This window comes from Notamacropus eugenii, chromosome 5 (genome assembly GCF_028372415.1).
Source record: "Notamacropus eugenii isolate mMacEug1 chromosome 5, mMacEug1.pri_v2, whole genome shotgun sequence".
Taxonomy (NCBI): Eukaryota; Metazoa; Chordata; class Mammalia; order Diprotodontia; family Macropodidae; genus Notamacropus; species Notamacropus eugenii.
Genome location: NC_092876.1, coordinates 414,312,746 through 414,330,078, shown reverse-complemented (window position 1 = coordinate 414,330,078; position 17,333 = coordinate 414,312,746). Strand labels below are relative to the sequence as shown.

The following is a 17,333-nucleotide window of genomic DNA, read 5'->3' as shown; positions in this document are numbered from 1 at the left end:
CTCAGAAAGACAAAGGATTTGGCAGAAATGGTTTCATCAATCTGTCTAAAAGCAAAACCTATTAATTCCCGGATCAAAAATCAAAATCCTCTGTCACTCCAAGCCTATACTTTATAATCTAGCCTCCTCTTACTTTTCTGGTCTTCTCACATCTTTAATCCAGTCACATTGGCTTCCTGGCTGTTTCATGAAAAAAACACTCCATCTGTAACGTCTAGGTATTTTCTCCCCCTGTCCTCCATGCTTGGAATGGTCTCCCTTCTCATTTCCACCTATTGGCTTCCCAAGCTTTCTTTGTCCTGAAATATTCGATACTTAGTATAGTTCATTCTCTTGAAGAAATTAGACATGTGAATGAACTAAAATTCCATCTTTTACAGGAAGCCTTTTCCCAATCCTTCTTAATTCTACCTAGTATTACGCACACACAACACCACACAAATCACTATAAGCAAGGCCGAAGATTAAGAATTGTATCATTTATATCACAGGCAAAGTGAAAACAAGTTCAAAGAATGACTAAATCAACACTCAACCGAGCTACATCATTCCATGATCATTTACAGATTAACTGTCAGAGGATAACAAATAAGCATTAGATGAAACCAATGTATCGTGTCCATAACTGCTCTGTTTTCTCCAGTAGTGACAGAGGAACTACTACATTTGGACCCAAAAATCTCAGTCAAAATCTCAGGCACTTACCACTTCATGCTTAAGATTTACATCAGGAAAAACAATTGAACAAATTAAGTAAATATCATGAAAACCAGTGCTTGAAGTGATACAGTCTTAAAAGCACAGTATCCCAGGAAAGGTAAGCTATCAAAAACAAGGGGAAAAAATAGATGGATATTACTACTCCCAAAAGGCCAGTAACTTACTGGTTCAGTTGTCTAATTTCTTATCTTTATGAGAATAACCTATACTGAGTATTAAGAGAATTTCTGAATAAAATAAAACTAGAGCAGATAATTCCATATACACCAAACTATTCACAAAAGAAATTTTTTGTGATAAAAATCAGAAATGAGTCCACCAATTGGAGAATGAACAAATTGTGGTATGTAAATATAAACAGAATGTTTTGATGACACTGAAAACACAGATATTTAGAAAAAATTTTAAATGGGAAGGCTTGAATTAACTCCCGCAAAGATAAAAAAGTAACAACGTACACAATAACTAAAAAATGTGAATGAAAATAATGCTAAAAGGCAACTGAACTTGGGATTAACATACCTCTTGGCTCCTCTTAGGTCCAGTGAGGTTAAAAGATTTGAACAAAGATCAAACCAAAAACAGTCTTTCATAACAAATATTCTCATATCTTTAGACTCACACATACAAAGAATACCAAATCCAACTGTTTATTGCTTGTTCGTTATGAGAGCAGGACAAAAAGAGAGTGAGAGAGAGAGGCATTTGACTTAGCAAAGCAATACAAAGCCTCTGTGGAAGATCTCTGGCAGTATATGGACAAGAATCAGAGAGTGAGAATGCGGGGCAATCCTGCAACCTCCTCATGGACAAAATGCCAGAATGGGTAAGATCACAGATTCAAGAAAATACTAGGGGGGGGGGGGGGAACAACACTTCTTTTATTATCACACCCAATTCTTTCTGATTATAATCCATCACAGCTGTTTGGCAAATTTAAAAATAACATAATTAATTTAATAAAGCTTAGCCTACCCCTTTAAACAAAACAGAGATTCATACTTGCTATAAACCAATCATTTCCTTTATCTGATCAGTCACCCCAACTTACCATGACAATCTTGTTGCCATATCCAGTAAAATACTCTTCCATTCTGGCTGCTCAAATTTCCAAATTCTTGCTGTTCCATCTCTGCTACCACTTAAGAAGCTAAAAATAAATATTAAGAAAGGTATTATACCCACAGTTGAGAGTAAATTTTCACTGAAGTGAAGATCATAAGAAGATAGATTTAAAGCTGGAAGAAACCTCAGAAAACTTATCCACTTTCCCATTTTACATAATGAGTTCTAGGAGAGATGAAGTCGTGACCAACAACACACAAGTGTAAAAGTGCCAGGATTAGAACACTCCAATGAAGGAAAAAAAAAAGCACTAATCATGTGCGGGCAGTATGGTAGGCACTGAAATACAAAGACAAAAATTAAACAATCTCTGTCTTCAGGGGTTTCTTTCACAGGGTTCTTTCTACTGCAGTACTCTGCCTACCAAAATTTTCAATTGCTTAAAACCATACTAAAGTAATATTGCATATAATTGATAGTACCAATGAAAAATTATTTTCAAAGAACAGGTTTAGAACCAGATGAGATTGCAGAAATCACCCAGTCCACTCCCCCACTTTACAGTTGAGAAAATCAAGGCTAGGGAGATGAAGTGATTTTCCAAAGTTCTCATAAGTAATATCTAGCAGAGTTTGAGCTTGAAACTATGTTCTGGACTTCCAAATAATACCGTTTCAACTGTACCACATTGCCTGGCTGCCTTCCTTCCTTAGACTGTATCTCAACAATCTTTTTTTCCTTTAAATGATAGCAAAACTGCATTAAACCTCAACAAAAATAAAAAGCTGTATTGCTATTCAATCACTACTCCTGTAAAATTCAAGTAACCACAAGCTACTTCATTATTCATAGAGCTATGAATGTTTCAGCCATTCTGGAAAACAATTTAGAATTATGCCAGAAAATTTTGTACATCAGATTGGTCAGACTGACTCAGATATTAAAGTGCTAGACCTAACCTCTAACGTGGTTACTAAACAGACAGCACACTCGCATGGAAACTCATATTCATAACAGTACTATTTGAAAAACCCAAAGGCTAAAACTAAAATAAATGCAACAAGAGTTGGAGAATAGCTATAAAAATTATGGTACATGAATGTGACAATGTTATTGCTCCTTAAAGAAGCAATGAAACTGAAGAATGTTTCAAAAAACATGGGAAGATGTGCATAACGTTATGCAAAGCAAAGAAAGTAGAACCAAAAGAACAATATACAAAATGCATATATACACACTGTAAACTTAGTTAGTACAAAGCAAACAAAATTGATAAAATTCAATGAGCAATGTTATATTATTATGAAAGTTAAAGGATACACATCCTTTTCGTTGATAGTCAATAAATCAATTATTGTTTGGAGAGTGTACTTTTCCAAGGGGAGGACTGTTCGGTATTTGTTAGGAAGTATCAAAGCAATATCAAATTTAAAAAGTCAAAACAAAATGTTTAAATAAAAATTTTGAAATTTTACAAATAAAGGTTATATTATATAATATTATCCTTGCTCCAACCTGGATCTAGCCATCTCCCTGAAACAGTTTTTCTGTCTCTCAGTTTTACATCTAGTTCAGAGTACTCCTTTCCACCTATCTCTGATAACCTGAGCTACTTAAATACACATGTCAATAAATTTCCAAAAACCTAACCTCACAGTTCCTAAATTTAGACTGCGACCATTCTCCCCTCTATTTCCACTAAATATAAGCAATGATACACATTAGGCTTCGTAGGATCACAAATCTAGGGTAAGATGGAATCTCAAAGGGATCATTTTATAGATTAGAAAGCTAAAGCTCTGGCAAATTAAGTGATCTGCCTAACATCATATAGGTATTAATCATCAGAGGTAGAATCTTTTAATCCAAGTCACCTGACTACAGAATCAATGCTCCATTCTACCACTTCACAACACTAGCTTTATCCTTGTCCCAAACTCTTGAATTCCCTAATCTAGATCTCCAACTCCCAAATCTTTATTTTCATAAAAACCTATGTTCCTCTCAGCCCCTCACACTTCTAACATACACAAACGTCAATATCTGCTAAGTTCCTGGAGCATGTTTCCAAGGTGTAATGAAGAACCTCCTAAATCTTGACAAAACTGATTACCGCATATTCCTGGTGCTCTTTGTGGGCACAAATAACCCTACCAGAAGAAATTTAGACAATATTAATAAAGATTATCATGTCTTAACTAAAAATCTTCAGAATTAAAAGGTAGAGGGCAGAGTTTTCATCACTGCTACCGATCAAACTCAAGGCAAATAAGAGAAGTAAATAAATAGCTGAGAAAATTTTGTCTGAGAATTGAGATTTGGATTTCTGGACTATGGCTTGAAAATATCCTAAATAGAGAGGAATGTCGTAGCTAATGAAAGGTGGTAAGAATGTATTTCTCTGATTTTGAAAATCTAACCAAAGGGCTTTAAAAAGTACAAAGAAGGAAGGAAATTGACCGTGTAAGACAGTATCTATTATAAATAACAGTAGCTATAAGAGCTAACGTTTACATAGTGCTTGTTACATGCCAGCCACTGTGCTAAGTGTTTTGTACAATTATCCTCTCATTTGATCGTCACAACAACGGAAGGCAGGTGCTACCATTATCCCCATTCTATAGAAGACAAAATAGAGGTAAACAGAGATTAGGTGACTTGCCCGGGGTCACAAATCTAGAAAGCGTCAGAGGTCACACTGGAACTCAGGTCTTCCTAACCTCAGGCTAGTGCTTTAGCCACTGCACCACTCTCTCAACTACCTAAGTATAGCAACAGAGACAACAAAAAATTACCAGAGACAAAATCCAAGAGAGGATCTCAATACTACTATCCAGATTCTCAGACTCTATATGTAAATGAAAAAATAAAAATAACAAAAATGATGGCCTGGCGATACTAATGCAATTAGATGAATCTGCCATCATCAAAGATTAGTGCTATTTGATAGAATGAGGCTGATGATTTGATGATGGCTGAAAAAGAGTAAAAGAAACATAAAACGTTAAAGAAAAAGAGGGAAAGGGGAAAATCACATTGTACGTAAGAAGAAAGAGAACTAAAAAGAACTGGAGGCTGTGATTTTGTTAGCTTTGAAAAGGGTTACAAAATTTAAGGGTAAACAATTCAATTTCTATACAAGTCTGCAAATTATAGTCTAGTGGGCTTGACTTTGGTTCCTGAAAATTTTTTTTAGAATATGGTAAGAAATAGCAAACATAACTGGAAAACAAATCTACATGTTGTTGTAGCAAAGAACTGGAGACAACAATTAGGTCATGACTGAATAATTTCTGGTATAGGAAATGTAATGGAATATTACTACAACTTTGAAACACTTCAAACTCTGATCAAAGAAGTGAACAATCACGGTGGCTGCAGACTGATGATGTAACATACTTCCCACATCTTACCTAACAGGTGATGAATGGTTTAATATAGAGCTACACAGCTCTATTTTTACACATTTCTACACATCTCTTTTCACTTGATTAAATTTATTGGGTATAAAGGAGGCTTCTATGGTGGGGAGGGAAGGTGAACTAGAGGGTAATAAGTGATGGAAAAAAGCATCAGTGAAATAAGATAGCAAAAGAAAGTTCATAAGTGAAACAGAAGCATGACAGTTTTATTATTACTGTTTTAAGTTTAATATACACTTTAAAAACCTACATCCAAGTTGCTGCTTTGCTTCCTTTCTTCCCTCCCTCCTTGCTGGTGGCTCCCCAGGCTATCATCAGGGGTTTAGCATATCGACAGTAACTGTGAATACCCAATCTGCATATTCTTTTTGAGATAATTTCTTCTGAGTTCAAGGGGGCTGCTAGTTTCTCTGGTAGCTACAATAACAAGTATGTACTATCACACCTATTTCAGTATCACATACAATCCTTTTCTGTTATTTGTTTATTGAAATGTTTGTATCTGTTGGCATTAGCTCAAAATAAAAAAAGCAGTGATAACAAAGAGCCTACACCAAAGAATAGGTCATGTTCTCCCCTGAATCTCATTTTCTCATTTGTGAAATTGGAATATGAACACTTTTCTTTTTTGCAAAATTTATATATTATTAAAGGGATAGTTTGCTAACATTTGGAAAGAAAAACAGTGGTCATTACAGTTAACATGGCTTCGTAGTAGATCACAAGAATATTCCTGATATAGTTTACCTGGACTTTGATAAAACTTGCGTGGAAGCTAATAAGGTGAAAACTTACCTTTGGCAAGGACAAGTGTAAGGTCTCCTATGTGTTCAAAAAATCAAGCTCCTATGTACAAAATGAAGGAGACTGCTACATAATGGTTTAACTGAAAAAAGATCCCCAGTTTTTCTGTTCTGTTTTAGCAAGCTATACATTCAAAATGAATCAACCAATGGTATAGCAATTAAAAAAAAAAAATCTAATGCAACTTCTTACATTAAGAAGCCTAGGGAGGTGATCTTAGTACTATACTCAGTTCTGAGTGCCACATTAATAAAGACTTTGATAAAATGAAGAACACCCAGAGGAGGACAACAATGATGATAAAAGGAATCAAGATCATGTCACATAAGAATCAACTGAAGTAACTGGGGATGTATGGCCTAGAGATGAAAAGATAAGACAACTGTCTTCAAGTGTCTGAAAGGTTGCAATGTAGAAAAGGGATTATTGTATCTATTCTGCCTGACCTCAGAGGATACACTGGTCAAGTAACAATGAGCAGAAGTACAAAGTACACAGTATTTTGCATGCATGAATTTCCAACAGCGACTACTCACCTCTCTTCAATTCCCTAACTGTACTTATAATTTTCCCTAGTGAACAGAAGTTAGCTCTCCTATCCAGCTAACCTCTGACCCCTACTTATACTATTGATCCCATCATTCAATCTCTTCGAAATGTTATCACCTCTCTGCTGGGCTCAATACTTGTTCCTTTCTGCCTCTCTTATCTTAAAATCAACCAATAAACATTTTAAGCATCCATTCCATGCCAGGCACTGTGTTAAAAGACAGTTGCTACCCTCAAGAAGCTCACAATCTAATGGGGGAGAAAAAAAGAAAGTTATATACAGAGGAAATAGGTAGTTGTTGTTGTGTTTGCCTTCCGTTCTCGAAGAGGACCATGACATCAAGATGATGACTTTGAGAGAGGGAGGGCTGCACAAGGTCACCAGCCTCACTTTCTCCTCCAGAGCCATCTGGGCTCAGTGGTGTGATATTCATCAGGATAACTGGAGGTGGCCCAGGATGCAATGTGGGACTTTGGACATTTTAGGCTAAGGTCATATCAGATTCTGACTTTGAGTTAGATATACCCATTCAAAGAATAGGCTTCTTCAAGCTATGGCCCCTTTAGTCAAAAAAAAAAAAAAAATCAAACTGGGAGGGAAAGACCCTCAGGGTTCATGGGTACAAGAGAAACAGTTACTATTTAGCATTTACATTCCCTCTGTGCTAAGTGGACAGGGACCTATTGTCCAATCTAGTTCCAGAGTAAATAACTGACAGAGGGAAAGAATTAAGAAAGTTTGGGAAAGATGGGACTTTAGTTGGGACTTAAAGGAAACCAAGAAGTCAGAAACAAAGCTGAGGAGGGAGACCATTCTAGGCATGGGAGACTGCCAGAAAAAATGTCCAGAGTGCAGAGATGAAGTATCTTCTTTATGGAATACCCAGGACACCAGTGTTACTGGATTGAAGGGTCTATGGAAATAAGTATAAGAAGACTAGAAAGACAGAAGAGGGGTAGGTGTTTTTATGAAGGGCTTCAAACACCAAAAACAGTATTTTGTATTTGCTCCTAGAGGCAAAGAGTCACTGAAGTTTACTGAGTAGAGGGTGACATGCTCAGACCTGTGTGCTTCAGCAAAATATCAGTGGCTGAATGGGTTGAAGCAGGGAACACCTTCTCTTAAACCTGGTATTTCTTCAAGCTACTATTCTTCTTTCATATAAAGGTTTACAGCTTTTTCTTTTCTAACACTGTAACAGGCATTCCCCATTGTCTTTGGTCCTCCTCCATTTTTTATCTCTACCTTAATGATCTCATTTATTCCCTTTAAAGTATCACTTCTATGTAGATGATTACAGATCTGAACTCCAGACTACCATTTTTAACTGCTTATTTGGTGTAATGACAACACCACCTGACATATAAAAGCACTTTAGCATTTGTCAAGCACTCTATGGACATTTCTCACCCCACTCTCACCTAAGAAACTCAGTATATCTAAAAGTAAACTCATCTTTCCCATTAAACTGCCTTTTCTCCTGATTCAATTGCTATACCATGTGTATTCTACTATCTCGCTCATAACTTCAGAGAAACCTTCGACCCATGTCTATCCTTCCTAAACATCTAGTCAATAGATTCTGATTATACTATCTCCTTGCACTGTTTCTCACCCATTTCTTCGTGACCACTGCCAGTGCCATCACAACAGTCTACTGATTGGTCTCCCTATCTCTAGTCTTCAAAACGCACAGGACTATTCTTGTCCCTCCCCCTTTAAATCTCCAATGACTTTCCTTTGCTACCTATTTACAGATAAATATCTTATACTGGCTTTGCACTATCAATTGCCTCCAATATTCCCTTCCTATATCACCTTCACATTCTCTGTGCTACACAACAAACTGGATGATTCAGTGTTCTCCAAATAAGTCTAATACTTTTTCCAATGCCATACCTTAATTTACACAATTTCCTATAATTCAAAAACCTTGTTCTCCATTGTCACTTGTCAAAAATCCTACTAATCTTTCAAGGATTACCTGAAATGACATTTTCTCCTGAAATCTTTCCTGATTAACCCAAACTGATTGTTATATCTGGTTCATCTGATGTTGATACTCCTAATTATGGATTAAGCTCTAAGGAAAACATGGATATGAACGAAGTGTATTAAAGGTCACAAGCTTCTCACTTCTCCCAAAAAACTGAAAACTGTTTAATCCATTCTGTAGTCTGCTGCTGGGTATGTGGAAAAGTGTTTGGTTATGTATATTAACAGGTAAACCTCCCCCAAATTCAGACTGGTAGATTTGTACCCCTCTAGGTTCCACGACTTCATTTTTAACCTGTAGCACAAAGTTTACACATAGGTGTAGCACCAGCCACCATATTGGAAAAGGTATTATAAATGTGTAGTGTCTTATCACCTCTACTAGATTTTATAACCTTTAAAGGCAAGATCCATTGTTTCCCTCCACAACTTAATAAAACACATTTCCCTTTCATTTTATGAAAACATAAAAATCATAAGGCAGTATTAATGACATAACTCAGATGTTCTTTGTTGTGGAAAGCAATTAACAAAAGAATTACAAATTAGTTCACATGTGGGATGTTATATCTCATCAGGATATAAGGTTACTCTACCTTTACTTAAAATTTTCTAATTGGAATTAATTAAGTTGGTTATAAAACTGCTCTTTATAATGCTCACTTAAGGAAAAATTGAGATATATTAAGATCTCACTAGTCCTGTGAATACAACTACAAACTCAAACAGTGAATATAAAAACTCAATGTAGAGAAAATAAAAGGTTTAAAAAAAGCATATATAATCAGAGAGATGTAGGGGAACACAACAGAAGCAACAGCTCTCACAGGAATATATCATGTGTAAATTGATTAATTCCATATTACGGCTTAACTATTGGATTAATTTCATACTGTGACCAAACTATGGAAGCTCAATTTCCTTGCTTTTAAAAAAAAGGTTAAATAAATCCCAGTTAGAAAAAAACACAATTCCTTGGAGAAATTATGGTATAAAAAAATTAAATAAAATTTAAGCAGTCAAGACATATTAAAAAGCACAAGATTTATTTGTAGAAAAAGTAAACACTAACTAGGAAAAAAATACAAGGTGTCCCAAAAATCTAGCAATTAAGATGTGACTATAAAAATAAATAAGTCTAAAAATATCTGAAATATAAAAAATGTGACTATGAATGTAAATAAGCCCTTCACTAAGACTGCTGATAGGAGCTAACAGAGACAGGAGTATGTAGAGGAAGAGGGTAGATGAAACAAGATACAAAAGTCCATAAGATCTTGGAAGAACTTAATTTTTAGTCAAAGACAAAGAGATTAGAGTAAATTAACATTAAATTCCATGATGGCTAGCCTAGATTTTATCATATTTATAAATATAGAGCATATATGTACATATGTGCGTGCACACACATATGCAAATATACATCTAGTTGAAAGTTTAATTTTTTAAAAAAACATACCGATCACCATTGTTAGAAAACTGGATGCTATCGACTTTGTCCTACAAAAAGAAAAAGTATTCAAATTATTCAACTTTTCATTCAAATATGCATTTTTCTCATATGACTTCCTAAAACTCAAGAATCTCTTCCACTTCTAAGACTTAGTATTCATAAGAATTCTGCCTTTTCATCACAATAATAAAGAGCAGAAACAAGAATGATAAAAAACAGGTGAGTTTTCCCTTCACTAACTACAGCTGATCTAGAGAAAGCATGATGCTAAGTATCTACAAATGGATCAAACTCACACACCTATGTTTAAAGAATGGGTATTTTTTAGCTAAAATAATAATCTAAGACATCTAAAAATGAAATTATCACTTATTCCAAAAATTAAGCCTCAACGCAAAAGTTACCTTAATGTCTCTACTACCTTAAGGCTTAAAAACTCTACTACCTCAAACTGATTCATCATGAACAGTAGCTCTATAGCCAGATGAGCAAAAATCTGAATACTTACTAATATTTTGAATAAGTAAATGCATATATTTAAAAACACAAATAGTACTTACAGTGTGACTTTCGAGTTCTGCTATTTTTTCAGGCATTTCGAAGCCCAAAAAATACATTCTGATTACATGATCAGTACTACCTGTTGCTAAGAACATGCCACCTGAAAATCAAAATCACAAAACACTGAAATACATTAAGTTTTAGTAACACTTATTAATATGCATTATAAAAACTCCCGCATCAAATTCTTACCAAGAATTTTTCTAAAACTCACAAATGTTTCTCAGACCCACTTTCCAACAAACAGAATTTCTTATAATTTTTAATTGCTAGCATTAAAAAAAAAAATCAATAACATTAATGGAATCTGAAAACATTAGCATCCTCAACAAGTATTCTATAGTTTTTGGTGACAACTGCATAGGTTCTTCCTTTGAAACAGTGGGTCAAAAAGACTAACTTCTAAAGACAGAAGCCATCTGTCTGAATTTTGGTCTGTATTTAAGCTAAGCACACTTTCTGACTAGCTGTCTGAAATTCCAGACTATTATTTAAAAAAACCCTACATAGAAAAAAAAAGATTCAAAGTTTCTCCAAGCTGTCCTAAGAAGCTAATAGTTAATCAAACATGATCCATAGTATGAATACAATAAGATTATTAAATAGTTTTTGGTGTGGAAGGGAATAAATTATGTTACAAAAGAATTATCTAGCACATCACAAAAAGTTTCAAGTAAAAGGTCAGAGTCAAATGAAATCTAACTTTGGCATAGCAGGCTGTTTAATTAATACCACATAGCTATGGAGCATCTCTCCTTTCTGGGTTGCTCTAGCCTCGCTTTTGACTGTAGAGAAGAAAGCAAGCTAATACTTCCCATTCCTTCACCCATTATAATGCCACTATTAGGGCACAAAGTTAAAAAAAAGAAGGGAAGAGTTTTAAGCAGAAATTAAATAGACAGGTATATATCACAATTTCCCACACAGTCCAATACATTAGGGGCATTCAACAAATAGGTTAAAAAATTAAAATTCATTAATGTAAATTAATAAAAAAAGTATATTAAAATAAGTTACCTTACCAACACTAAAAGACGAACAAAGCATTTGAACCCCTGGTCTAGGTTTTTCAGTGAATTTCAAAGGACGATTACTTTTAAAAAATAAAAATGTTAAAAAATTAAATTAGCATACTGATATTTACTATCATAACTTCAAAATGCTTAAATAAAAAGCTGGGCTGTATTAGTATTTCTTTCTAAAACAATACAATTGTATGTGCCAGAAATCAAAGTTTCCTAACATTAAGGAATTTTCGTCTGCATTTAAGCTAAGCACACTTTCTGACTAGATGTTTGAAATTCCAGACTATTATTATTAAAAAAAACCCCAAAAAACCTACATAGAAAAAAAAAATTCAAAGTTTCTCCAAGCTGTCCTAAGAAGTTAATAGTTAATCAAACTTTAATTAGTACAGGCAATGTACGTATGAAAGGACAAATTGAAATTTTAGAACTTAGGGATCAATAGAAGGGCACCCATACAGCTCCACTTACAACAATTAGGACCTTATCACAGAAACTTTGGACCATAGATTTAGTGCTGGAAGGGATCTTAAGAGGCCATCAAATCCAACTCCCTCATTTTACAGATGAGGAAAGTGAAGTAACTTGCTCACAGTCACACCTCTTAGTGACTTAGGCAGGATTTGAATCTGAGGCTTCCAAACATCAAATCCAGTACTTTATCTTGCCTCTTGAAGCAATATTAATGAGGGAAAAAAAACTGATTTATAGTCATCTTTTAATTAAGGCACAAACCTGAATTTCATGGAATTTAAGTCCCACTGCCAAAAGCAAACTGTCCCATCTGCACCGGTAGACACCATGTATCTTTCAGAGCCATTAGCCTTTGGACTAAACTAAAATAGACAACAACATATGCATTCATTTTCTGTAACTTTATTGCTTTAAAAAAACCCAAAAACTTATTTTGAAAGACAGACTAACTTTTCAAAGCTGAATTCAAATGAAATTCCACAAGGAAATGAGCTCTTCAGAGTTTTTGTCTTTGTATCCCCAATGACCACACACAATGCCTTGAATACAGCAGGTACTTAAGAAATGCTGGAAGAATTGAACTGAATTGAAGCTTTAATACCAATCAACAAAAAAGTCAAATATTATTGAAAAGATGTTTAAAGAAAACACCCAAATGCAGATAAAATTCATACTATAATGACTTTCACTACCTAGAAAAAAACACACAACTTCAAGCTTTCCTGTTATGCTAATCTTCTTTACAATTTCCCCACAAACTACTTTTATACAACATACTGAGTCTCTGGTGTCCAGAGCAGGTGAGATAAGAGCAAAAGATTGGGCACTGACTTAGTTGGTTATATCCTTGTTCTTTTATTCAGGCATCAAACCTAAATACTTGCAATAAGCACCAGAACTATTGTGTCCCAGATACCCATACAACACCAAACTGAATATTAAGTGCCTACTTCAGGACTGAAATTATGGTAAGCATAACAGAATACAAAAGTATAAAACATTTGACACTTTCACCATGTAGAGTTCATAATTTAATTGGAAAGGCAAAACATTTATACATTAAAATAAAAACAAGATAACTGTGCAACCTAGACACTTGGTACAAAAAAGAAAAAAGTTAATGTGAGATGGAGATATCAAGGAAACTTCCATAGGTCATAGGAGATTTCAGGTAGGGCTTGAAGGGAACGTAAGCTATTAATAAAAGGAAGAAAGGGAGGAGAGCGATATAAATATGAAAGACTGAATAGGTAAAAACTAGGAATCAGTGTGGTAGCGAGAGTAATAAAACCAGCCTGACTGGAAGAAAAGGTTTGTATTGTAAAGTAGTTGGAAATAAGCTTGAATGAGGGAAATAGGCAACATTATGGAAGATGCTGAAAATTAGGCAGAGGATTTTGAATCTGATGCATTAGGCAATAAAAAGAGCTACCACATTTTTAAAAAGCAGAATAAGTTGAAGGTAATGTTTTAAAGTATTCAACTGGTAGCAATGCATACTCAATGAACAAATATTCACGTGAATATGTGCTCTCGTTAATTTGGATGTTCCTCAAATGATGCCAATCACAACTCATGCAAGGCATCCTTTTTTGTATAACTCTTGTCTATGTCCTGCCATAAATTTATCACAGGGTATCCACCTAACATGTTAGAAGGTTTCCTTGTTTTCTCCTGGAATCAAAGAAGCTCTCAGAAAGTCCACTTTGTCCTTAACCCTGGATTACTTCATCTTCCTTTTCTACCATAACTTCCCTGATGACATCCTCTGCTCCTGTTCTTTTGTGAAGTTGCTTATTTGTTATATGCTGTAGCCTGTTTATGACCTACAATATGCCTCTACGCTTTATCATGTGACAAATTCCATGTCTCATAGTCATATAACAATGGCAGGAGAATATGAGTATTAAGATGAAGGGCTTTAGTTTCTGGGAAAAGGTTGGAATTATTAAGGGGAGCTTTGCAATTTTCTGAAGGCAATCCAATCACTTTTCATCCCGCTGCTTAATTATGGACCATTGAATTATCTGTTCTACATACAGGACAGGCTCCATAGGTTGTTCAGAAAACTGCATCATAATCTGGGCAATAAATATTTTTCAGTCACTTAAGTTTTTGTTTGGTTTTCTTTTTAAATGTGGATGGTCAAAAGCCAAACTCTGGACACTTTGCAAATATTCTTGCTATGTTGGGACCAACAAAATGTAACTTGCAAAAAGGAGAACCATGCACAGGAAATCCCTTTTCAGGTTGGACTCTGCCTCTTGATCTCCTCCATCACACTGAAGAACACTTGGCAAGTATATACCAAAGGCTCATTGAACAAAGTGATGTCTTTGATCACAGCTTTCAAGGAATCTAGACTGATTTTGATGTGTGGCTGGAAGACCAATGGAATTAAGTCTTTAAGGTTTACTATTGCTCTACCAATTAAACTAATCAATAGTCAATAACACTGATTAAGCACCTAATATGTGCCAGGCACTGTGCTAAATACAGGCATACAAATAAGAACAATCTCCCATCCTCATGAAGTTTACAATCTAGTGGGAAAAGATAATACACAAAAGGAAAGCAAAAAGAGTATGTGGGGGAGGGGTGATGTCATCAGAAATTTCTGGTATCCAGAAGAGGGGCATGTTGTTTGTGGAGTCAAAACCACGCAGAGCAGTTGATAGGAAATAAAGAGTTAGCAGAAAAATTACGAACCCACCATAAATGGAGGTATGGGGAGAAACTGATGGCTCTGCCCTCCAGAGGGGAGAGGCAACTGAGGTGCTTAAGTACTGAGGATTAAAGCTGAATCAATCACCATGATGATTAGATTTGAAGTGCAAAACTTGTCTTGGAGGAGGGATGGTGTTCATGGAATCAAAACCAAGTACGGCAACTAATGAAAAATGAAGTATTTAATAAGTGGCTACGACGTGCCAGGCACTATGTCAGGTGTCAGGGATATAAAGAAAAACTTGAAACAAGCCTTGCCCTCAAGGAGCTTCCTGGTTAAATGGTTTTTTATAGTCAAACAATAAGCACAGTCATATCCTATATTCTTTATGTCTTTCACTCAACTGCATGATGGTAAAGATGGGTCCTATTGTAGAAATTTAACGTTCCCTATACTCTATGCCGCTAAGGGCCTCAGTGGACAGAGCACTGAACTGGAAGATCTGAGTTCAAATTCAGCCTCAGATATTTACTAGCCATTGTGATCCTGGGCAAGTCAGTTCATCTCTGTTTGCCTTAATCCACTAGAGAAGAAAATGGCAAATCACTCCAATATCTTTGCCAAAAAAACCCCATGGTCAGTACTAGTATGCAACAGGCCATGAGGTCACAAAGAGTTGGACACGACTGAACAACAATCAACACCCTAAAAAACATCTCTAATGCAGTGTAGATGAGTCTCAGATATTTTGAATTGATAGAAAAATAGGCATACAGATCAATATAATCATTGTTCTCCCTTGATTGTCTTTTTTTCAGTATATATACGATCCAAGAATTTTTTCAATTCCTTTGGTGTCTTTTCCTCTTGATGATGATACAGGGAACGGTGATTCTATAGCCAGAGGACAAGGGGCTAAACCCACCTTTGAAATGTACAACATGCATGACCTTCGGGACGTCTTTGCACACACCCCCTCCCCCACCTTAGTTTCCTCATCTGTTAAATGAGGGCATTGGACTAAATATCCCCCGAGTTCCCTTCAAGGTCTAAATCTATGATTGCAGATGTTATTAATCAACTGCTTATTACTCTCAAAAGTGTCATCTACAGCACAGATCTTATTTACATACACATGGTCTAATTAAGGTACTGTTCCCATCTTTGTTCTTTCACCATTTCTACCTGATCTGTGGACACATCTGAAACTAATGTTAGAGCCAAAGTATGAACTTTACAGATCTTCTCAACTTTTCTTCCGTTTGTTATTCTTCATTTTCACCCAAAAATGGCAAGTGATGACTTCTTCAAATGGCATTTCCAAATTCCCCAGTTATTAATGTCTCTCCTCAGTGAAATTACTTTCAATTTATGTAAAGGTAGGAAAGGGCAGTTGTGATCAAAATGAAGAACATGAGTAACTACGGGATCTGCAGGCAACTTTACAGTAGAATTAAAGGAAACTGTTTCGAAACTCAAATCTTTTGATCAAAAGATAAAGGATTACAAGCTCCCCCGGACAATAAATGGAGTTAGCATATTCTTCAATAACTTAAGTCTCCTTTCCAGATTAGCACCAGCTTTGTGAGTTGCCCCATGGGTATCCCCAAACTGGATAGTTTCAAAGTTACAGAATTCCAACGTTCCAAAGTTCCAAGATCAATCTTCTCTTGAGGAAAGGGGGTATAGCATACTTCTTTGAGGACAAAAAATAGAATCAGAATAACCTACATAGCCCCTAAAGAGGATCTTCCTTGATTAGTAAAGCCTGAGACAAAGAAAAAGATCACCCATGTGGTTCCTGTGTGGTGTCCTACTTGGAAGAGCAAAGCAAAAAATTTACTTGGTTATCTGTAGGTCTGATGGGAAGGGGATTCTTGTTTCAACAGCTACTAAAGTATGTTTACTTCTAGAAGAGTCTAAAGCAGAAAGTGACTGTAGATAACCCAACACTCTGGAAGAGAGATTTTACTATATAGTCATGGCAAGCCCCCAGTGGCACCAATTTTAGTTCCCTTAAGAAAAAGCTAATTTGAGTGCTTGATATATAATAGTTAATTCATGTGTGGGTCCTTTAAATCTAATGTGTTTTCAGTGAAAGTGAAATAAAGGCTATCTGATGACAACTGACACAGGAATTGTGGTACCTGTAACCAACATCTGGAGAAACTTAGACATAAGCTACACTATGGTGCCAATTAGAGACTTCCCTAGGATACTCAAAATAGGAGTGATGAACCAAAGTAAAATAATGATCCTTTGAGGTAAAGGCCTCCAAACTGGTCTCAGTCTATATGAAGTCAGTCTTTGCAAGTCTCGAGATTGAATCTATTTTATAAACAGTCTGATTTATTTCTCTATGTACATTTTTTGTATCCACTCAGGATGACGTGAGCTACTTGAAGAAAGGTACTAATTCACTATCATCTATGTATCCCTGCCATATGGCAACAGTAGGTGCTTAAAGCAACTCCTGACTCACTAAATTTTAAACTCTTATTATATTGTCATGTTGCCATAAATATTGTCAATTGACAAGGTAGACATAATGAGAAGTGAGATTTGGGACTAACCTATAAATGCAAGAACCTTCAAA

At 35.5% G+C, this 17,333-nt stretch overlaps 1 protein-coding gene across 3 annotated transcripts in view; it reads right to left on the bottom strand.

The window, feature by feature from the left end:
- BRWD1 (bromodomain and WD repeat domain containing 1) overlaps window positions 1–17,333 on the bottom strand; it is a 156,858-nt gene that overhangs the window by 96,643 nt on the left and 42,882 nt on the right. For all 3 annotated transcript variants that reach the window (XM_072614790.1, XM_072614791.1, XM_072614792.1), the window contains exons 9-13: window positions 12,331–12,431; window positions 11,593–11,663; window positions 10,570–10,670; window positions 10,016–10,056; window positions 1,772–1,870 (exon numbers count right to left, since the gene is read on the bottom strand). In XM_072614790.1, coding sequence (XP_072470891.1) covers window positions 1,772–1,870; window positions 10,016–10,056; window positions 10,570–10,670; window positions 11,593–11,663; window positions 12,331–12,431 — 413 coding nt within the window. The remainder of the gene's footprint in view (window positions 1–1,771; window positions 1,871–10,015; window positions 10,057–10,569; window positions 10,671–11,592; window positions 11,664–12,330; window positions 12,432–17,333) is intronic.